General features: G+C 39.2%; 1 protein-coding gene across 5 annotated transcripts in view; it reads right to left on the bottom strand.

Moving 5' to 3' along the window:
• Nucleotides 1-3,418: 3,418 nt before the first annotated feature.
• The window catches only part of srgap3 (SLIT-ROBO Rho GTPase activating protein 3), a 60,454-nt gene continuing 40,309 nt past the window's right edge, over nucleotides 3,419-23,563 (bottom strand). For 2 of the 5 annotated variants that reach the window (XM_034869639.1, XM_034869641.1), the window contains 17 exons: nucleotides 23,026-23,154; nucleotides 19,792-20,013; nucleotides 19,575-19,676; nucleotides 18,593-18,790; nucleotides 18,247-18,331; nucleotides 16,325-16,352; nucleotides 15,463-15,565; nucleotides 13,828-13,888; nucleotides 13,125-13,202; nucleotides 12,879-13,013; nucleotides 12,273-12,378; nucleotides 10,673-10,900; nucleotides 10,481-10,554; nucleotides 8,221-8,401; nucleotides 7,914-8,063; nucleotides 7,490-7,805; nucleotides 3,419-6,845 (listed from right to left, as the gene is read on the bottom strand). In XM_034869639.1, the coding sequence (XP_034725530.1) occupies nucleotides 6,399-6,845; nucleotides 7,490-7,805; nucleotides 7,914-8,063; nucleotides 8,221-8,401; nucleotides 10,481-10,554; nucleotides 10,673-10,900; nucleotides 12,273-12,378; nucleotides 12,879-13,013; nucleotides 13,125-13,202; nucleotides 13,828-13,888; nucleotides 15,463-15,565; nucleotides 16,325-16,352; nucleotides 18,247-18,331; nucleotides 18,593-18,790; nucleotides 19,575-19,676; nucleotides 19,792-20,013; nucleotides 23,026-23,154 (2,643 nt within the window). In that variant the 3' untranslated portion in view covers nucleotides 3,419-6,398. Of the gene's footprint in view, nucleotides 6,846-7,489; nucleotides 7,806-7,913; nucleotides 8,064-8,220; nucleotides 8,402-10,480; nucleotides 10,555-10,672; nucleotides 10,901-12,272; nucleotides 12,379-12,878; nucleotides 13,014-13,124; nucleotides 13,203-13,827; nucleotides 13,889-14,737; nucleotides 14,769-14,803; nucleotides 15,237-15,440; nucleotides 15,566-16,324; nucleotides 16,353-18,246; nucleotides 18,332-18,592; nucleotides 18,791-19,574; nucleotides 19,677-19,791; nucleotides 20,014-23,025; nucleotides 23,155-23,563 lie in introns of those variants that run through there. The other 3 variants (XM_034869640.1, XR_004656359.1, XM_034869642.1) reach the window with 3 other exon arrangements.

Below are 23,563 nucleotides of genomic sequence, written 5' to 3'. Positions count from 1 at the left end.
TTATTACTTTACTCATATTAGTCACATGTGATGTAAAATACAATCTGCAGGTGAAATAAAGTGAACTGGAATTACTCACCTGTGTCTAGGTGACTGTTGTTGACAATAGCTAATATGTTTATCAGAATTCTACATGGTCGGTACGTATTCTTATAAAGCTCATATGAATATTATACTCAAAGGTCCGTTCCATTCTATTCTATTGTTAAGCTGACAGATTTGCAGCCATTTCCTTTTTAGGTGCAGGTGTATTTAATTGAAAAAAGTTCAAAGTAATTGCCATAATTTGTTTTTGTAACAGTGGACTGTTGATTAAATTAGACAGCTAGAGAGGTTGTATACTCCACAACCAACATCTGTTTGTATGTGTGAGTGTGTGCATGCCTAACCTGAACCATCTTATGAGACTTTAGCAAATCTTGGGTAATCATCTAAACACAACAGAGATAGAAGGATGAGAAAGATAGAAGTTACTGTTAGGCAGACTGCAATGTTTGTTGTCAATTCCTGGTAGCTTGTCCTAGTCAGTCAGAGTCAGGTCACTGAATCTGAATTTCAAAAACTATACATTATAGGAATAATTATGCCACGTAGCCTACAGCACAAGGATAGCTAAAAAAGAAAAACTATCTAACATTTGCCCGCATTGTGTTTAGAAACGCATAAATAAATGGGTCAAGAACATCTTACATGTCCGCTTTTCAGGAACATTTGCATCAACCTAGAGAATCAATTGCTTAGAGAGCAAAGCTTACCGTGACTGATCACGTCATTGGGGTTCACTTGTCCTCGATTTCTTTAAAGAAACACATGTGCTATCAAAGAGTGATTGGTAATGCAGGATCAGTTCTGCCTCTGGCCTCAGCCATTTCTTTTTTTGCTTTTTTTGCTTTTTTTTTCATCTTTATTGTTCAAAATCTTCACTTTAAAGTACCACCATAACTCCAAAGCCACATTTGGCATGCCACAGCAAAAAACATCATGAATACAAACAAGCAGCGATAACTGGTGCAATCTGCACAATGTTTGTTGTCTGGGCATATCATCAGGACTCATGTGAATTGATCTAGCTTTCACATGTCATGTATTCTTCAGTGTGTTTTGTGTGAGGGTGTGCATGAACAATAAAAGTAACTAGACCAACTTCCTATGTGTCTTAGGGATTTATTTATTATGCATGTTCTGTATGTACAGTGCCCCAGTGCATTCCTGCACATCTAGAAGCACAGCTAGAAAAATCACTAAATTCCGAGTTGTTGCCATCTGCTTTAACCTTGAAAGTCTTATGATCATTTAAGTTCCTTTCCAATCATGCTTGATGATCAAGTCACAATGACGGTTGTTTCATAAATGTAAAGAAACTGATAGGATGATCCGATGTCTGAGTGAGGGCAGAAATACTTCTGAAAATGCATCAAAGTAAAATTACTAATTGGCCAAAGGTATAGTGTATTTGAGGGATCTTTGTAACAGTCTGATGTCTGTCTGACACGTTGACAAGGCAAAATATGAAAAATGAAAAAGCTTTATGTTTCAATGTTCTTTGCATTGCAAAGTCCCCCGTCTCTTCCCTGACAGAAAGAGCTTGATCTTGTCTAGGCTTTTTCTCAATTGGAAAGTCCGTGGTTTCATCCCTACAATATTTGTGTATCATACCAACGTATCCACCAAACCCTACCCATTTATTCCTGGTAGTTAGTGTCCTGAAATCAAAAATGAGTTCAACTCATATAATTTTAGACTCTGCGGAATAAAGCAATGTTGTAATGAAGAGTCACAATACATTAAGCAAGTGCAGATGTTATTGTGGAAAAATTCAGCAAATGTAAACATCATATAATGGAAAATGTGATTCCTCAAGTTAGAAATGTAGGTATATTTGTTCATTATCAAGCATGAAACAATTAAAATAGATGTTATGGAATTTGCTATTTTTTACAAACTATTGCAAACAATTCTTTTTCAGTTTTGGTCAAATTACCAGACAATTATTTAATCATGCCATTTGACATAACCATGGCATAGCTCTGGGTAAAAATGTAAACATTTACATTCTCCTTAATGATAAGTGCACCTACTGATGTTTCTGTGGCAAAATAGTGCACATAATATGGAAACACTTGAAATAAAGAAAACATGACTTCCAGTTGTTTAGGTTGTTTTATTCAGATTATGAAAATGAATGATTCACTGCTTCCAATTGGTCCTTAAGGGGTTTTAATTGATGAGTGAAGCTGCTTCACAATTAATTATACTGATGTTGTTAAGCTGAAGGCGGAGGAGGTGAAGGTTGAAATAGGAAGTTATGATAATTTTGTTCTGTTGTGACTCTTACAAAGAGATTGATGTGTTATTGAAGAGTTTGCTCTCAGTTTGCATGTTAATCCATGTGGAAGATACATTAAATTAGGCCACTAGAGGGGGCTTATGCAACATATTTTTCAAACCAGCTGGAGCATCTGCCTGACATTGATGAGGCATTTCTTATTCTAGAGAGGCATGACACATTTTCCATGCCAGCAGCAGAAGCTGTGGTTTTGTTTGTTGCTGCTTTTCTTTCCAAGTAATGTCATTAATTTCTAGGGTCACTTGCTGTTTTCTCTTTATACTTAACTGTTTTTTCATTGCTAAAATCAAAGAGAAACATGCAAGCCCTGGGTTTTACAATGGTCCTATGGAGCCTCAGGTCAGCAGGGATGTGTGCTGTCACAGTCTTTACTGTTTTTGGAAATAACAAGGAATAAAATCACTTGTAAAAGTTTTTAATGCAAGATAATCACCAGACAAGGGGGTTTAAGAATGCACTGTACTTCACGTGTACTTGATTTTGATCTAAACAGATACTGAAAAAATGTGACTCACTCTCTGTTTCTTATCTGTCGTTGTAATTAGTGCAATTTATTTTCTTATGTTAAATTGTATCCTTCCTAATAGACAGCATTTCCTTTCTTCTTAGATCCTCTTTCTAGAAAATATATTATTATTTCTTATTATTTGATGTTTTTTCCCAACTCGTAATTTAATTGTTGGTGAGTTAACAATAATTTTTATCATTGGAGAGAAATTCTTGAAATTGGAAACCAGGGTTTTAGGGGCTTTAAGTTTAACAGAAAAAAATGTCCTTACATTATCTGTTATTTCTTTGGCGTAATTCACTTTTCATTCACAGCTGGATTCCAGATTGGCCTACAACAGTACAAATCAATTCACTCATAATAACCACATTGCAGAGCATAATGGTTTATTTGGATGCAGAGGTTTGCATGTGTACATTACATCACAGGGTTTCGAGCCAACCAGACACTCAACAAACAGCATCACCAGACAAACATTAAAGAGAAGGTAAACAGTGAGACAGCAAATCACACTCTGGTCCCCACAAGATGACATTCTGCTCTCTTACTGTGATGTCTTTTTGGAATATTGTCTTCTCATGTCGGCAGACTGTGTTACCCATTTTGGCATATATTCCAGAAAAGAAAGTCAGTGTAACATCACATGTAGGGAGAGGGTGAGGGCCCCATGTGCCTTATAACCTCATCAAGAAGAGGGTCCATATCAGTTCTGCTGTTTCCAACAATACTGCAATGAAGGGAAAGAGCTAAATGACAAGTTACGGCTCAACCACAGCACAGGTAGTTCACATGGAAAACATAAAAATGAGAGAAATCTTCTGAGATGATTCTACTAAACTTCACCAGTGGATCGCGTGTATTCTTCAGCGATCAAACACAGATGAAAGTTTCCTGATTATTCTTCCGTAATTCACAAGAGAAATACTTAACACAATGTATTCCTTGTGGTGGTTTGACGACTGAGTAGCAATAGAAAGCAAAGATAAAAAGCAACATCTCTTTATAATAAACATGACAACTAATAGACAACACATTACAGTAAAAAAGCAAATATAAAAGTCCAATAAAAATTGATGTTGTGCACAAAAGGCACTCAAATCTTCTGCTCCACTTACACAAGTGTAGCCTATATAAATAAAAAACAAAACAGTCTATTTAAATATGATAATTTCACCTTTTGTGTGCTTTCTTTGTATTTCATTAAACATATATGCTTTTCTTTTTGTAACATTATCTTCATAGATTTCAACTGGTGCAAAACTGTACCCAGGACAAATAGAACTATATGGATATGCCTAGTGATTGTTAAATTAGCTCCAGCTCATAATGCCCATGTACTGTAAAGGTGAAGGTAGGTGAAGGTATCCACTGCTTTGTCACAAGAAGAGGCAATACCAACAGGAACCAGCAGAGGATGTGAGTGCACTGTTTGACCTGAAATGCTGTATTGCCTTAATCTGGCTGTTCGAGCTCTCTGTTCTTAAGAATCAATTCATTGACAACAAGCACATACATTTAATTTACATGTATCTCATAACAGCAGAATGTACAGACTGTACAGATCTGACAGTGGAATCAGAGCCTTGTTTACATGCTAATATTTAAGTTGATCTTACTCAAAAAAGCACTGTTCTTTTTCACTTTTACTTTAGCTACTGCTACAAGCAGCTTTATTTATCATTTCAAGACAGCCATCATTAATGTTAAGGTATATTTAAAAAAACAAAAAAATCAATTAATATTAAATTAATTTGTGCATTTTTCCAAGGAAAGGCACCACAGACAGCCATTGCCTAACTGACGCAGAATATGAGTCAGACATTACAGCTCAAAACATGCAGAACAGAGCAGGCTCTTTGTGATGCGGATGACAAGGTCTCTGGAAAACTGGTCAGAATGACAAGGCATACAGTAGATATGAACACTAAAACTCTTTTTAGTCTTCTTTCAATGAAATAAATAGTCTACAGTTAGAGCATAACTGTATCTATCAACAAGGACAAGAAAAAGGAAGGAAGGAAACCATGATATGTTATAACATCTGCTTCTCAGGTTCCTCTGAGTATGACTTTTATATTTAAAAGAGGAACTGTCATTACGGTACTTTTACACTTTTCCATGTCTCTTATGCAATAATAAAATTTGCGACAGTTCAATTGTTATAAACTAGGTGTGAAAATGGGCAAGTGTGTGTAAAAAACATAATGGAGAAAACATTTATTCAGGCATTGCTGTCCGTCCAACAGAAATCAGTTTTCTACAGTACAATTACCAAATGCATTCTAAGCACACAGTACAAGGTAAAAGATTTGAACTATATTGTACACAGTTAAAGAGTAGGTTTGTAGTTTACTGAAGATGACAGAAAGGTGGTTTATTACCTTCACTCTAAGTTCAATTCACAGTCAACCCTGCCTTTTTTGTATTAGCCTGTACAAGATTAACACTTAAAAAATTACGAGCTGTATATTATGTTACAAGTTCACCACAGGATTTCTACATAAGTCAATGCATTAATGAAGTTAAGTCTGCCCACAGATGTCTTGCTTTGTTAAGTTCTGATTAGTATGTCTCAGACTTCAGAGATCATCTTCATGCCAGGATGCTTTTGTCTTTAACAGTGATCGAAAATAATTCAGGTACAACATCTAGAGTACCACACACATGGCAGATTTAAACTATAATCCAGTAAAATCCCCATGTATTACTTTGTCACTTATTTGGATATCTAAAAAGTGAATCTTTTTACAATTTTCTCATGAAAATTGGGTTTCAAATAAATATGCTATAAGTATAATGACCATATGAGAAAATCCCACATTATAAAAAATCTCTCAGTGATTGATGCAAGTATTTTTTGTGTGCTCTCCAAACTCCTCATGCAGAAAAACATAATGTCACTGAGTTAATTTGCTGAACATCCACTGTATTATGTAGAAACAAAAAGAAAGCATGGTGTGACCTCAAGTAAGTTTGTATGTACAGCCACAAGGCCCGCAACATAAATTGTGGCCAGATATGATATTTTAGCCTGCATGTTTACACACGTCTAGATGAGGTGATTCATACACATCAACAGGAGTAACTTAAACATCAGCTGGACATTGTGTGCTGGGTGGAACGTAACTAATACTGAATGTCACACAAGTAAGTATTGCTTCACTTGCATTCATTGCATCTTTGAAACAAGAACATGGCCACAGATTTTTGTTGTTGAAACTGAGGTAAACTGAAATACATGTATTCTTATACACATTTTATTTAGTTGTTACTAAGTTTCAAAGAGAGTTGAGTTTAATACACAATTTCAAAGAGAGTTTAGCTTAATACTATCACACCTCTACAGCTCTTTTCACCACCTTATCACCATGGTAACATAGTGTTTGCTCGCTCCAAGAGCTTCCTGAATAAATGAATTAAGTCAGGCAGAAAACAGAGAGGAAAATATTAATATCTGCTTTTCACACATCATCACACATTTCCATTAGCTTCCCCTAATTGGGGAAGCTTTACAACCTTCCCACCTAGCAGATTCCACCTTTGCTACATGGTACCCGACTTATCTCCAGCATCACCAGACATATTAATATTGGAACCAGCAGCTGTGCTGTTACTTGGAAACATCTTCTCAGTGGGAGTTACAGCAGGACTGCCGACCCCTGAAGAGCTGGAGCTGCTGGAGCGGTGCTGGGTGGGAGGCGGTCGTACCTGCCTCATAGGTGGGGGGCGTAGCTGAGCCCCCGCCAGTCGGGCAGAGAGAGCGGGTTTAAATGTGGTCATCATTTCAGAGGTGGAGCTGCTGCTGCGGCGCATGGCTGCATCGGGGTCACGGATCATTATGGTATGCAGAGGACTGCCAGGCTCGGAGCTAACTGGGTTCTTCATGGGCTCCAGGGTGTCCAAGACCACGTCAGGAGCCTGCTTAACTGTGTTCTTTCGCTCCAGCTCACGAAGCTCATGGAGCGCTGTAGTCATGGTCTTCTCTATGTCCTGGTAGAGAAATGAAGATGAGGACAGAACTATCAAAAATAACAGCCAGGTTAGTGAGACATCTAGCATTTACAAAAATGACACTTACTGTAGGACTATCCCCATGTGTTTGAAATTGTTAACCTAACTAAAATTCATGTACATAAGCTTTGACCATTTTCAAATTTTTACAGTGTAAGATTTCTGGACCAAACGATTTTTTTGTTTAATATTTTTTTAACTGTTCCTTTACTTAGTACTTTTACTTTACTTATACAGTTTCCTATTTTTTCAAGCACGGCTTGGTTTTCGTTTAATTTCGGCAAACTTAAAACTTGTTATCATCCATCATAGTGAATTTCAAGTAGGAAATTACTTTTGTCAAGGCTATATTATTGTTGCATGTTAAGTTCAAGTTAAATTTTGTTTATATAGCACATTTAATAACCATAATTAACCAAAGTGCTTAACAAGCTCAAAATCTAAATGAATAAAATACACAAACAAATGCAAAATAAACAACAGTAAAGAAAAAGAAAAAAGTATACAATGTGCAAAATAACTGCTATTTGTTGCTGACAAATTATATAAAAGAGAAAAATTATATTTCTCTGTATCTTTTTCACACATCAGTTTTCCCTCTACGAGGAATTTTCCACATATACCTCAGCCAGAGCTTCAGTCTCCAGTGATTTGTGGTCCCCAAGGCTGCTGTGACGAGTGGCTCCCGGCACCGGTCTCAGAGGGTGGCCCTCAGGATAGGCTTTCCTGTCTAGGTAGTTAATGCTTCCTGCACTGCCAAAGGTGCCAAGGCGTCGTTTTTCTGGGCTCTCCATACGACCCTTGCTAATGGACACCTTGTGTGGGCTGCTGGGACAGGCCGCAGCCCGTGGTGGAGTGTCAGCCACTCTGGTTGGGCTGTGTGTGTCTTTACCACTCCGACGATGCGGGATTGCAGCTCCATCGGACCGTAGCCTTACCCTGCGGATCAGATCCAAACAACAGTCAAACAGAAAAACTCCCCAATAGCACTCAATAGCACTTTTAAAACTGGAAAAATTGTTATTCTTGATCCTTAAATGCATCCACCTCCCCATGACTCCTCCAAAGTTGCAATCAGGTGACTGTTCACATGGCGATGGGACATCATTTTTGGAGGAACCCTTATCATCCAGCAACGGCCCACTGCTCGCTTCGCTATCTGCTTTCTGACTGAGGTTATCTGAGAAAGCATCATCCCTAGAACAGCAGAGGAACTGATGTTGAGCATAAGCTACACCCATGAATATTGAGTGTTACATTTTTTCCAACTCAACAGTTTAGTGTAATGTTGTCAGCAGAATTACATGACACAAGACAAACAACAGCTAATAAAACACATTCTTCTGTTACTCACAAGTCTTGTACTACAATATACTGATGTGGGATGAGGCCATCCACACCATTGTGCCGGCCTTCCCACCAGTCTTCAGATGCTCTGTGATACAGAAGTAAAGAGGCTCCCTTTTTGAAGGACAGTTCCCTGGGTGTGCGTCCTACATAGTCAAACTTAGCGATGGCCTCAATCTGTTCGACCTCTGAAAACATAGAGATCAACTGCTAAATAAAACATGGCTATGATCAACAACATAATTCACAATCCTGGAACTTATTAAATACAAAAAAAACAATCAATACTAAAAAAAAAACATTGCTGTGATTCAGTACATGATGTTATCTCCAAAAAAGTATGTCTCAGTTTACATTGTAAATCACAGAGACATATTGCAGAGTAACACAGCTGAAGTATAAAGAAAGAACCATTATTGAACTAGTGATTGTTTGACAAACAACCACTGTTTAAATATTTTGTTTAGAAAATTGCATGTCACAAGGGATTTTTGCCAAAATTTCAAACCTGGTCTTGTCTGCAGTGCATTTCTGTATGACAGCCAGCAGGGGTCAGTCAGACTTAACTGTGTGGTTAACAATCAGCTCTCACAAAGAAAAAAACACTTTTGCAACACTCTGATTTTATTTTTATTTTTTTGAAAAAAACTACAAGAGGGGTGCAAAGACGTAAAAGAGGGCAGTCAAAGTTGTGAGTGAATAAAGATAAAAAGACAATTTGGTTTCAATTCCAAAGCAATGAAAATAGAGAAAGTACTGCATGGTTGCTACGTTCTTACACTGACACCAACTTGTTTTTGATGTTTTTCATGAAAACTGCTGCCAGAAGACACCAACTGAACCAGCTGTAGAAACTACAGTGCAACGCCAGAGCCCACAATGTCACATAAGACTTTCAGCATGCCAGTAAGCAGGAGCAGAACCTACAGCCGGCAATCATCATTTATCTTTTTCAAGTCTGCGCTCATTACAAACACAGGCAATAGCACAAATGAAGCTCAAACATAGGGTTACCACAGTCTGACCTTACACACTTCATACTTCATAGACCTGTCCACTGTTACTTCAAATACAGCACACAAGATATTATTCTGTGTATCAACCGTGTTTTGGCTTTTGTGTCAGGCCCAGTTTTGCATTCAAAGCTCAGAGGAGAATTGGGGAAATACTGCACAAAAGAGAAGGTCTCAGGAGAATTGCTGACTTACACTGAACAAAAAATGAGCAGGCAAGGAGGGAGGAGGGAGAGAGGGGAAAGAGAGAGACTCACACACAGAAAGACAGATCAAAGAGGCAGTGCTGCATGCCAACACTGTTTACTCAGCTTCAAACATCACATAACCTTTGCATCATAAGCTGTTGCAGCGCAAACTTCACTCACCTCTCAGTCAAATGTACTTAATAAAAAGGCCGGTCTGTATGGCTTTCTTATCCACAAAGACTACTCAAATCACATCATATATATTCTCATGTGAAATCCAGGTGATACTATTTGCCAATATGAGAACTTCTCTTTGATTTTACATAAAATGGTTAGGAGTGTAAATGCAAGCTGTCGTATCAGAAATTATAATGGTAAAAACTCTGATACTGACTGCAGTGCATACAGGCAAGACCCACAGTTCACAGGGCTACTAACATTGGATACAACTAAAAGGGCACTCCGAGAGTGCAGAACTTTCTCAAGGCATGTCTATTTCACAATAATAATGCAGTGTTAATTTTCCCAGTCAGGAAGTTGTTTTTTAGATTATTCTGACACCACATGAATGCATCAAAAATGCAATCTTGCAATGCTAATGAAAGTGAAAAATAAAGAGTACCCGCCCCGTGATCTGTTCCAAAATATAATGGGTTCTTTCTTGGCCCATGTTACAGACAAACCAACAAACGGACAAACCAAACCGAAAAAAATCACCACCTTGGTGGAGGGAATAATGGCCTACATAAACAAACATGACTAAAAGGCATGCTAGTAGCTTCATAAGCCTGCATTTTGACACAGCAATGCAAAGTCAGTCTGCTAACAAGCTTTAATAACACTGCTAAAATGCTGATATTTAACAGGTAAAATGTGTCATGTCCACCGTCTTAGTGGTCTTAGCACTATACACAAAGTACAGCCAGAGAGGCTAATAGGTATGTTATTAGTTTTACAGTTATTTGGTCAAACAAGACCAACAGCCAAAATGGGACATGAGGTACCTAGGTAATAACAAAGCCCCTTCATTAAAAATAGATGTAGATGACTCCTATGACGTACTGACCTTCATCACTGGTGTGTGGTTCAGTTCCATTGTCAGCCTCATCTATAGTTCCTGGTTCACTGTGTGGGCTGTCACTGTGTGAGAAAATGGGTTATAAACATAAACTAAAGTAACATAGCCTTTTCTCTAAAACTCTGAGCAAAGAGAACTGTAGTCTCAACATAATTGTACTTTGCTCACACCACTACTCACCAGTAGTCCTCCCCCCCAGTCATGCACTTTTCATACACTGGGCCATCTAGCTCACGTTGATTGGGAAAGATGAGTTCATTGTGGATGATGATGGTCTTGATGACTTCGTTAACATGTGCCTGGCACGTTACAGGATCCTGTCCGTCTGGGATGGGCATCAGGGTTGGACCAAAGCAGATTGCTAAATTGTATGGATCCATCATGTTCTCGTCACTGTACTGGGAGAGACTGAGGGATGGGACAGGGGAGCATTGTGTGTTTAATGACAACACCAGATGAAAAATTTGATGTATATGGATTAATTTGTTGTCTACTGGTAGTCTGTATATAAAGACATCGTCAATTAAATTGGGAGTGATAAAAGTCCTGTATTATATCCTTTTGAGTTGATATGATGAATGTGTGAGTTATCAGCATCTTTATACATCCAGCAGACCAGGGATAACATTATTATTCATTCGGAGTCGTTTCTGGCCATCTAGCAAATGTAAATCCAATATTTATCAACCTTTTACCTCTGTTTTGGTCACCACTAACTCCACAGTCTGAGAGAAATTTCCAGCTCTTCATGCTCTACTTCTTCTACTCTACTACTACGTTTACCAGCTAGTTGCTAAATGTGCACGTTGAACACCTCTGGTTTTTAGAGCTATTTCGCTGAAAACCGCTGCCTACTGCGTTCGCAAAAAAGACTAAACCAAAAGAAAGAAGTTGCAGACCAAAAAAATCAAAACATTGAGTTAAAGGATTCTAAAAAGCTACCTGGAGCAGAGGGAAACTGAGGTGATAATTATCTTAGGGCTCATTATTTTTTGTGACCCTGTATACATACATACAAGTAGTCATGTGGTCCAAAAAAAAAAAGAAGATTATAGCTCCTTTAATCAATTAACTACTTATGAGACACATCACATATAAAGTCACTGCTTCAACTGAATTTCGTTTTGACATACAGTATTATAGACTTCATTGCACAGCTTAGTTAGATATTAGCTTTAAAAGCACTTCGGTCTGCCAACCCTCTAAACAAATCGTTTAAACCAGAACAAGCCACAACCCGCTCTGGGTAACCAAATCATTTAGTGCTGCAAGAGGAAGTCATAATCAGTCCTTGTACATTATCAGCAAGCTGAGGCTGAGCAGTAAAACCACAGCTGGAACAGCTCCAACAATGAAGGGGGGTATAGAGGAGCCCAGTAAAACCTGGGGTACGAAATCAAACTCTTTGTTCTGCAGGCAAACCCAGTATAAGGAGCATTAATAACGTCCATTATAAGGGGACAGGTATACTACTTTAGTGAGAAATGAGTTTCCGAGCCAATAAATAACTCCGACAACACTGCAGACAGATGTAGCAATAAAGAGCAGGTGAGGTTTTTTTTCTTGATTTTGTTTTCTTTTTGGATCTTGTCTTTTCAATTGACTGCAACTATTCTGTGTTTGTTCAACATGGATTTTCCTGAATAGAGTTAAATTAACATGTAAGTTAAGTTTCAGATTCAATCACACCACTAATGTTAGTAAAAAGAATAAACTCATCTAAATGCTCGTCTTTACACACAAGGACCTGTGGCTTAAAATGTAATCAGTGCAAACTCACTGATTGAGAAAAGCAAAAAGGTATCTCATGACGATTATTATGGTGCGAGAAAGAGTCACAGTAATCTGCTGGATGTGATGCGCTCTCTCGGCTCCAGACTCCAGCTCTGAAACACAAAGGACAGAGATAGAGAGGTGGAACAACAGTGGTTTGCACTGCAATAAACGGACATATATAGCTTTTAAACTTTTATAATGTATATGTGACACTGTCCACTGAAATATAACATGTGTCAGGCCCTAGCCAGAAAAAAATTTCAAAAGGCAGAGGAGATTCTGAAAACTGTTATTTCGATGCCCCCTCCTGCCTTTCCTGCACACTGAGTGATCAAACTATTACTGTAGAAACAGCGGGGAAATGATTCTGTGGTGAACTTGCACACGGTAGACTTATGTGGTCCACACTCCCCTCTTCCTTCTGGCTTTCTGTTAAATATCAAGCAGAGAGCCCTGGTGTTGAGATTGCTTCCATGTGCTGCACTGCATGCCACTCTTCTCCAGTAAAGCTGAGTTTCTAAGAAACTTCAGGTGTGTTTTCTCTTTTCTATTCAACCAGTCAAATCACAACTTTGATTGCTTTAAATACTGAATACTGTGCGCGACTCACTGATGGTAGAAATGAAGTCCAGGAAGCGCTCTTTTGGGAAGAGGGGGTTCTCCAGTCCTCTGAAGTACAGCTTCAGCACCCCTGCCACTGAGTTGATATCATGATCATTCTGCTCGTCAATCAGGGGATCTTCACCTGATTAAGAAAAATATGTGGGCTTTTAGTGGTGACATTTGATGGGTTCATCCCGTTTAAATATTTTTGACAGGACAAAGAGGAATATATCGCCATCTGTCTTTGACTCACCTCTCTCAAATGAGTTTTTAATATCATTGACTTCCACCTGTGATCCAGGCACACGAAATATGCCTTGCTGCTGCAAGCCTGAAAGAAATACAACCCAGAATTGGAGATTCAGAGTTACACTGGCTACCATTATCACCAAACCACAGTGCCAGCTTCATGAAAGCCCGTTGGAGACACATAACCCAGAGCAGGAAATGTAATCTAGTCATAAAGGGAGATGCGTATTTTTCCATGAGAGGGCCCCTCAGTGAGGCTGCAGCATATGGTTTCAGTTAGAGGGCTCCTAATCAGTTTTCTGGAGTTTCATTGGGTCCAGATCCAGGGAAAGTCCTGCAGGCTATAGCAATGAGCTGAAGACAGATGTGAAGATAGACAGGGAGGAATTATAAAGAAGGTTTTTGGGGGGTGGCTGAATGGACTAAACCAAGACTATTGAGACTTTTAAAAGTATTTGTGTGTTATCTATTGTTATGAGCTTGTCAAATCATTGGCTGGCAGCTGAGCACCTCAGAGACTTGAGGTGCAGAGCGGAGCGGGTCAATCTCTGTACATTTGGCTATTTGTGGAAATAGATTGCCTTGTCCAATAGCCGCTGTCTCTTCTTATGAGGCAGAGGAGTTTTCAAAGGACTTCATAGTTTGTCTTGTTTTTCTGTCCTTTTCAATCAGAAGTATTCGTCACAGCAACAGGATTTCAGACTCACCATATAGATTGATGTATCTGATACAGCTTTCCACAACAAGTGGGATTAGTTGACCGGAATCCTGAAATGTAATGATGCAAAAAATAAATAAAGGCAAGGGAAGAGAAATAGCAATAAAGGAATGCATAACTAAAAGAGTAATATATACTATTTTGAATAACCTTTATACAGCATCATTATAAACTACACAATATCTAAATAAATGAATGAATTAAACATACAGTATAAAGAATCCCCTATTGTAGTTCATATAAAATAAAGATATGCAAGAAAAAGGTCTAATGCTTCATTTCATCATAAACCTAATGGCTCATGAACATTTTATCAAGCAAATCTCATAAGCAGTAAAAGCAGTGTAAAACCAACAACAACATCAAGAATACGACCAACTGTTATCAACCTTTGTGTTGTCTTCCTGTTGACCATGCATGTTTTTTGTTTTTCTGGGTCAAATTTTAAAATGTATCGGTAGTCTTTTTTTTTTTTCTTTTGCGCCATTTGATGTTTTGTGTTTTTTCCCCCCACGTTTTTAAAGCTTTTTTTTAAATCATTTTTGTCACTTTTATTTTAATCAATTCTTTTTTCAACAAACTTGAATAAAACACCCATATTCATTGAAAGAAGTGGACTGATCATTTGTTTTACTTGTGAACAGCGTTGTACGGAACCGTCTCCGTTGGTAATTTTTTTTATTTGGTTGAAAGAAACCCAAATTTCAGATATAGAAACTTTCTGAAAAAATTCAATTTGACCCAAGGACAACAGGAAAGTTAATAACCTAATGCCACAAAATAAAAACAGTTGTGGAAACTAGCAGCGTGTAAGTGCAGCCCGAGCAGTAGCCTTAAAATTAGTCTAAAAGTATTAGTGGCCTTGCAACATGACCTATACTCTCCAACCACTGAAATACCTGAATGCGGGTACGGGCATTCCTTCTTCCTCTGGGACAGAAAGTTGAAAAGCACATAGTAGCAGAGGAAGACAAGGCAGAGAAGCACAAAGTTAGAAAAGCTCAGATGACAAATGACCCCTCTGGAGGTTAAAGAAGGTTAAGCACAGGGACTGGCAATAGGAAAGCTACAGAGATGCAGTAAAGGGTTGGGTGCAGTTAGGGACAAAGCAGATCCAATGCTGTCTCCTGCCTCTCAGTTGTCTAAAGGGTGACTGGATTTAAAAATAAAGTCAGAGGTGGTTAATGGTTCTGGAAGGGAATAAAGAGATAGCTGACTGCCGCTCTGTCTGCACTGGCAGAACCACAGAAGGGAGGAGAAGGATTAGAGGTTAAACAGAGGCATTGAATCATGATCAAGGGCAGCTGAAGAGTGAGGATCAGAAGGCCAAAGTGAGGAAGAGAATGAGAGTGAAGGCTCTAGCTGCCTTCCCCTCCTGCTCCACAGGGGCCACTCAGTAGTAATGGCCAAAGGAAGCTTTGCAAACCAGTATCTTTATTTTCTGAGCCAACAAGATGGCGCTCTTGGTTTTAAGAGAAAGGCCTAAGGCACTGCAATTCAGTGTGTTCTCAACCCCTTGTTGAACAGAGAGTGCCATCTAGTGGTCTCTGAAATAAAGACACTTGTTCACGAAGCTTCATTTGGCCATCACTACTGAGCAGTCATACTCCACCACCAAAAGTACCTTGATGAAGGTCTCCATATTGCCGTTAAACAGCTTATGGTTATACACAGAGCGTGGCCTAGGCTTCCGCATTTTCTGTGGTTTAGGGGGAAGGGTGGGGGGCCTGTGAAATGACGGACAAAGGGTACAAAAACACCATATTCTGTGAAATCTGTAGTACCAAAATGGAGGTTCAAAAACAGGTATGAAAAAACTTTCAGCAACAAACCCATTGGTTGAGTTAAAATCGAAAATAGAGAAGAATGTTTTAAAAGTTGAGCCTATTGAGGAGCTGGGTTGTTCAAAACTCTACGTGTCTATCTTCAGTAAAACATTTCTTGACTAAAAACAGAGCACAACTGAATGAACATTTTATTATAAGGCTAATAGAACAACTTGCAAGTTGATCTAGTTAATATGTTAGCAAAAAAAAACGTAGCATTTAACTAACAATCCAAACATATTGTATATTGACATGTAGGAACTCATACATGATTCCTTACTAAAAATGTCAATCTATAAATAACGTACTGAATATCAACATGGAAAAAAATGCTGTACAGTTTTAGCCAACATTATGAAATCATGTATGCATATGTAAACTCTAGGTGCAGCTAAAAGTTGTTTTAATAATATGTAAAACAATCCTTTAAAAAAAAGGCAAAAAAGGAAAATAGCAACTGCAAAGCCAACAGAAATATATGTACAGTATATATATATTTTTTTTCAAATAACTATTTAAATATATACAGTATGTTTCTGTTTGGGTGTTCAAACAACAACTTACATGAGTCACACACATTTGTCTTGAATGTCATAACAATGAAAAAATCTGCTCAAAAATGCTAAAAGCAGATGCTTAATGACTGAAAGCGCACCATACCTTGTAGTTCCACACTCAGCCCTTTCCCCTGTGGAAAACAAAAACACAAGAGGGACATGTTATATCTTTGTGGTACATATTATACAGACTCTAGTGTCCACTGTCAGTGAAGGGTTTGATGAGACACAACATGACTATTGAAAGAGAGAGAGAGAGAAAGAGAGAGAGAGAGAGAGATGAATGGAGCAGTGGTAACACCATTCATTGGACAAAGCTATTGAGCAGTCACCGCTGAAACCACGGGGGACCCAGAGGACCCCGAGGACCCTGTGGGGTTATAGGCCTCCTCGCAGAGAAAGAAAAGGAGGGTGGCGGCAGCAGTGTGTATATGTTGGGGGTGTCTGTGCTGGTTCACAGAGCCTTTTGTCATAGATTTCTAACAACAAATACACATTTTATAGGCATATCCATTGAGAAAACATAGTCTGAAATTCATTATTAAACTCAGCTATTCTCCTTTGTACTCATTTAAGAATACTTCATTCAGTTAATTCAAAGATGACCCAGCTTTTCTTCATAAATTGAGAGGAAGTGTGTGTTTGTGTGCGTGCGTGCGTGCGTGTGTGTGTGTGTGTGTGTGTGTGTTTGTGTGTGTGTGTGTGTCTTTGTCTGCCAGTGTCTGAATTATCAACTGGAAGGCAGTCAATGTACCAAAGAAGAAAGAAATTTACTAACTCCTCCTAACAATGGACAGAAAGAGCAAAGGCTAACCAATTTCTCAACACATCATTCTGGCAGATGGGACAACGTCTCTGGAGCATTCATGTGAAGAAACACCAGCCCATTTCTCAAATGCCATTCCTCTGACCAACCATCTTCAACATTGCAACAGTTTCTCAAGCAAAGGTTATGTTGATTTTGCCCTCATTTCATATCAAAAAGTACTAGAGTCTGTCAATTATAGAGCAATATGTATTTTATAAACCTAAAAGGAGTACAAATCAAATTCACTGAACAAGGGAATTGATGACTCCTTATCTGGTAAACAAGGGCTGGCAGATATCCTAGCCTCTCTTGTCTGGTGCCAATGCATGGCATTATGTTTTTATTAATATATGCGCAAGATGTAAACGCCATGTGGCACACACCAGTCTCATCTTGTTCCCTCTGTCATGCTCTCACACAACCACACACATACACAAACATGCTATTTTGGCCATGAAGCAGTGAGCTAATGAGCACAAAGCAGCCCTGATTGATCATGAATAATTAAACGTAGGTGGTACCTGAAGATGCCATATGCCGTGCTCATACACACTCTCAGCTGCTCCACCGTGGACATAAAAACAGATCTGTCCAGAGACTAAAAGGAACTATAATGTGAGTGTTTATGTCTGCAAAAGCATGCAGTTGATAGTTTGCCACAATGAGTTTTTGGGGTCCAAATTGGCAAAATAAATGAATAAGTAAAGACAATTCATTTGTGTTGCAAGGCCTCAGCTGTCTGTGCCTGATACCCTTTTCTATAAGGTGAATGCTTAATGCAGGAGCAGCTGCTGAAATGGGCCTGGGTCTGCTCCTGCTGATTGATTGGGCGTAAACTGTTCATGGCTGAGGTGACAAGGGGACCCCTGGGGAAGGGAGGGGCAGAGGGAAGCCTTTCTTTTACAGCCTGGAAATAAAAACCCTCCCTGCAGCTTCACCATATAGAGCCTAACCGGATAATGCTTTAACTAATGGAGATAAGTACAAAGGGGAATGGATACCTCAAAGTAGATGTGGTATGCTTTTTGTGTGATAGTTTTCTATTTAAACAGCAGCAACCATTTCCTCTTTTTTCCTGCTTGTCTAAGAGATTGTTGTCTTTGTAGCCTCCAATACATCATTCTTTATTGGATGAGACCTGCACCATTATAACCTTAAAAGCAGCGACTGGGTGGTGGGAGTACATGGGTCATAGATGAAGAAAAAAGACTCCTTACCTTCACCCAGCGTCTGTTTCAGTAGGTCATGCTTGGCCTGCAGCTTAATGATGAGGTTGCTGCCATTCAGGTACTCCTTGAATTTCTACACAGAGAGATGAAGGCAACAATAAGCAAGCAGCAGCACCAATCCATTGTAACATGAGCCCAGTCAAACAATTCAATGTTACTCAAATCAGCATAAAGTCAATCTATTCTAGTTTTATTTAAATTTTAATTTTTAGAGCATGTGGAAATGATGACTGATGCCTTGATTTTAAAAAGCAGCACAAAGCTTGAGTTCCAGCATGCCAGCGGTCATTAACAGTTTGGAAGGATAAATAGATTAAAATTGACATGAACTCACCGAAAAGTAGAACATTTCAGTCTCTTGTTGGTTCGCCCTCCTCTTGGCTACATTCAGCTTGCTCATGTAAGACTCGGAGGCCACGGACTTAATGGATTCAGTGGAGCGGCTGTGTTGGAAGGCATCCGACACGTCAAAGTCCTCTACCGTCAGCATGTCCTGCAGTGTTTGCATAGTGGCATCCAAGGTCTTTCTCACCTGCATGGATGGGGGGAAATAGAAAGTAAAGTAGATGACAAATGAAGCATCATATCTTAGTCTTGCTCATATCTTCATTGTATGGCTTTATTTTTGTGTCCAAGCCTTGATGGAACCAAGGTAACTGATGCCATGTTCAAGGACAAGAGTGAGTGATTTATGGCACAAAGTTAAATTGACCCCTGAAAAACTACATTACCTTGAATTACACTAAAATGACGTCAAGCAGCAATTGGATATAAGTACAGAGCAACCCGCACATTAGGCATACATCAGACTAAGACCTGAAAATGAAAAGTGTCTGGTAGACAAATTGTATGTGATATCACTGAAGGACGCTTTTTGTTTAGGGCTAAGATTGACAAAGCTCATTTCCAGTAATGGCAGTCCATTATCATCCAGAGCATAAAACACAGGGAGACAGGGAAGAGGCAGAGCCATTGGCACAGAAGAGTCTAACAGGTCCTGGTTATTATAGCCTCCATTTGCACCTTTGTGCCTGCGGTTCTTAATGAGAAAGTCCTCTCTTCATCACAAAATAGACAATTTCATATATAACATCATAGAAAACATAACATTGGCACTGTGACAATCTAAATATATTCTCGCCTCCTGCAGAGCAAGGGTCATTGGAGTGTAATTGCAATGAGAACAGATGGCGATGTGGCCCTCCTACTTGGCTCTGGGGTAAATGAGACGGAGCTTTCTGTTTGGGGGGGGGGTGGGGCAAAAGGTGGTGGTGGAGGGGGTGCTGGACAGACACAGGGCCGTCATAAATCCTCACCTCCTCATTCTCAATCTTAAGCGTAGCTAGGCGAGACTGCAGTTGGTGGTAGCGCATCAGGAGTTCAGTCTGGACAGGTTGCTGGGCACTCACTTGGCACACCTTAGGAGGCAGAGGAGGAATTACAGGTTACAACAATCAATATGGATCAATCTGAAGCTTAAAATGTTACTTACTGGAAGAAAAAAAACATTCTTTAGCATTTAAAGCATATCACCTCATCTCCCATGTGTGGCAAGTACTCAAAGCGCATTGGAGGGCAGAACACCTGGTTATGCATATCCATGATCTTGTGCTTGTCACTGCGGGAATCCAGGTTGTCCACTGCATTCTCTATGATATCCAGTCCCTCGTGGCGTGATGTCTCCAAATTGTACTCGGCAGATAAGTAGGTCCTTAGGGTGCGCGCCAAGCTAGCGTGGTAGCCTAGGTCACAGCACTGTGAAGATTTTAAAAAGAAATTAAAAAAAAAATCTAATAAATAACAGGGAAAACACTTGTAAATGTGTTACATGGAATTGTGAAATAGAATAGAAAATAATAAATTTGAACAGCAGGCTGAAAAACTGCCTTCTCAAGTCTCAAGCCTGTGTCACCGCTGAGTGTGCTCTGTTGCACCTGTAACCACAACTAACAGTGATGTCCGGGTGTACTGACCACACCCTGGAGTTGCAGCAAAATGGATGCAGTTTGTGTTGGTGTTAAGTTCCTATTTAATTTGACAAATCAATTGGTCAATCCAATTTATCAGGGAATGTGTAATCATTTTACTTGTGAATTCTGTTAGTTTGAGCACCTTCTTTCATGTTCAGACCTTTTTAAGGGACTAAATCCCAAATAACATCCTGATATGGGTTACTTTTCAAAGATAGAAGTAGCATTACAGAATTACAGGAGTTAGCACAGTAGGACACCAGGGATAATTAAAGAGCCTTATTATACAGAGCTGGATGAAGTAACCTAATTAAGCAGAGGATGGTAGTGAGGAGGTTTAGAAGGAGTTTGAGGCATCTGACAGCTCTGTGACTCCCTAAGTAAACACTCTTTAACACTCTAAAGCACTGAGGAAGTAATCTCTCTATTTTGGCACACAAGCCTCATTGCACCACTTAGCCAGAGTGGTTCAATAGACTAAATGGAGTAAATCAGCTTCTTTTTAACAAGCAAACTGAGTGAGAAGAACACATTCATATCTGCAGCAGCAGCCTGAAGGAAGCAGATGACCAGGGAAGGAAGATTAGATAGACTCTTTAATCCTACCACTTTCAGCTGTGGGAACATACTGTCAGTGCATCTATATACAGTGTACTGCATATTAATATTTGGAAATAATTCTCATTTTTTTCATATGTCACTCATTTAATTTGAAATCTATTCTTGTTTGTACAGGCTGCAATGCATTTGTTTGATCAAGGTTTACTCAAATGTTTTACCCTCAGCAATAATACCTCTTTTTTAGGCTGTATGCTATAGCTTACAATTTGCTACTGCAAAAATGAAGTCCATCCACAGAGGAAATTTAACTTAACCATATTAATCTTATCTTCCAAGTAGTCTAAATACTTTATCACACCTCTGACCGTGCTCACTGGTCACACCTTTCATCAGTTCTAGGCAGTGCAAGATAAACTCCACATGTTGTCCAGAATTACACTTCAACAATTTAAAGTCACTAATGCTGACTAACAAAGCTATCTTCTTGCTACGTGAGTGTCTGGTTTAATGTTTGATGTGCAGTTCCTCTGACATGACAAACGGACCCTTCATCCTCCCCTGCTCCCCTTGTGGCAGCCAAACCAGTCAAGCTCACAATCCCATTCTTTGCACCTCAGCAGGATTTGGGATGACATGGACCATTCAGATCCAACACACTGGATCCATCAAAGAGGCAGGGATAGCCATGGATCAGCCACTCGGTGTGTCCAGATACCACAAACATATCACCATTTCACCACAAATGGCAGAGACATGCTCTTGTAATGGCATTTTAACTATAATTGTTTGAAATGATGTAATGTTCATCATATTCTTAGAAAGCTCAATAAAATCCCATCTTATCAGGCCTGACCTAGAAAATGTGCTTCTATCACTGTGACTAATGAAGTGGCGTTTGGTGGTTTGGCCTCAAGCTAAAATGTGACAATGAAGCTATTAGCATAGAGACATGGGGGGGAAACATTGAAGGGCTGACATGTTAACATTGGAATCTTAATATTAAACTCTTTTGTTAGGCATCGACAACCACAAAGTCCAAAATTAATGCTAAACACTGTTTTGGATAGACCTCATTTACTTGCACAAGTAATACAAATAACACAGACTACAATACTGTAACTAAGACATCTGAAAAAAAAAACTTCAAGAAGATAAAAATCTGGTTGGAAAAACTTAACCAGGGGGATACAAAAAACTTAACAAACAACAGATATGAACTTTGTAAAGCAATGAGATTAGACAGTAAGACGATAACACAACAAAGTTACAAAGTCTCATCTCCCTTAAGAGGGAGCTGTATGTATGTGTGAACAGCTAAAAGAAATACATGTATACAGAATGTTTGAATGATTCTGTCTAAAAGGGTCAATAAAGGCTTCCTCATCTCAATGTTCATCTGTTTGTGCAGGGTGACTGGTAGCAGGTCACCCAACCACATTAACCACAATCATGCCTGCATAAACACAGTTTTTTTATCACCAGCTTTACTTTAACCAACTTCCAACAATTAGTATTTTGCTAAACAAAGACATCCTTTTAAACCCTAGTAATCAAGACTCTTCAGCAGTGCTACTGGTTCATAACTTGATTAAAAGTGACATTTAGATTTAAGTGTTAGATGAAGGTTTTCTACACACAAAAATGTATTAGTAATAATATATGGATATTAGTGTCAGAGTTCGAAATGCGCCTTCCTCTGCTCTGACCCATGTAAGGAGAGACCACAGAGGAAAGTCAATAGAGAGAGTGAGTGTGTGTCTTGGGTCAGGGTTTTACTTGGTGACAGTTAGAGGAAGACAATCCCAAAGTCTTGCCTCTTATCTCTCTTCACATGCTGTTTGTCAAAGCAAAGTTCTCAAAAGCAGCATCAACGAAAACGAATGGGGATGAGGCAAAGGAGTCAACACTGATGGAGTTCCTTGAAAAAATCAGTCAAAAATATCCTTCTGTAGTTGCATGATACCGCATATTACTGCATTAATATTCATGTCAACAGCAGTCAGTCACTCAGATATCAGTGTTAATCCTGTTGTGCAGGGATTACACATGTAAATAATATGGCAAATACTATCATTTGGGCCAACAGAGCAGCTTGAAAACAAACAGCTAACAGGCTAAGAGTGACTGAGACTTGAGAACAGATGGTGAGAAAAGCGACAGTGTTGCAGAGTTAAATCAACATTAGAAATCCCAGCTGGGAGATGTACACAAACACATGTGCCTAGCGCATACTTACATCAATCATATCAGAGACGTCATGGATGTAATATTTTGCCACAACTGCATTTGTTGCTGCCAGGTTCAACAAATAGTCATTCCGGGCTTTTGTGCATTTCAGCTTATTCTCTGAGTATTTGGCTTGCCTCTGGGGAGGAGAGAAGAGACAGAGCAGATGAGGAGAAAAACTATCAGTGCAGGAAAATCAAGCAGTAGGGCGGGTTTGGGTCTGTGTTCAGGCAACTGCGGCTTTGGGACCATCAGACAGGTAGGGATGGCAGGGAAAGTTTAACGTATTAAGTGCCACAGCCAGGCTTGCATTTAGTCATTATTCTGTCCCTAAACACTGACGTACCAGAGGATGCAGAGTGTGGATGCTCACAAGCACTTAAAGAGGCTCTGCCTTTAGTAAGTTGTGCAGTTTTAAAAGGTGCTTATTTTTAAGCTGCCCCCCCCAATTAGTGTACTAATCAGCCCTTTTGGTCTTACCTGACCAAGATTTCTTTAGTCCATTTTTTTAATGCTTTTTTTAATGCTTCATTTATTAATTGTTGTGG

This window comes from Etheostoma cragini, chromosome 4 (genome assembly GCF_013103735.1).
Source record: "Etheostoma cragini isolate CJK2018 chromosome 4, CSU_Ecrag_1.0, whole genome shotgun sequence".
NCBI lineage: Eukaryota > Metazoa > Chordata > Actinopteri > Perciformes > Percidae > Etheostoma > Etheostoma cragini.
Note: the sequence above shows the minus strand (reverse complement) of the source record. Positions and strands in the feature narration are given on the sequence as shown.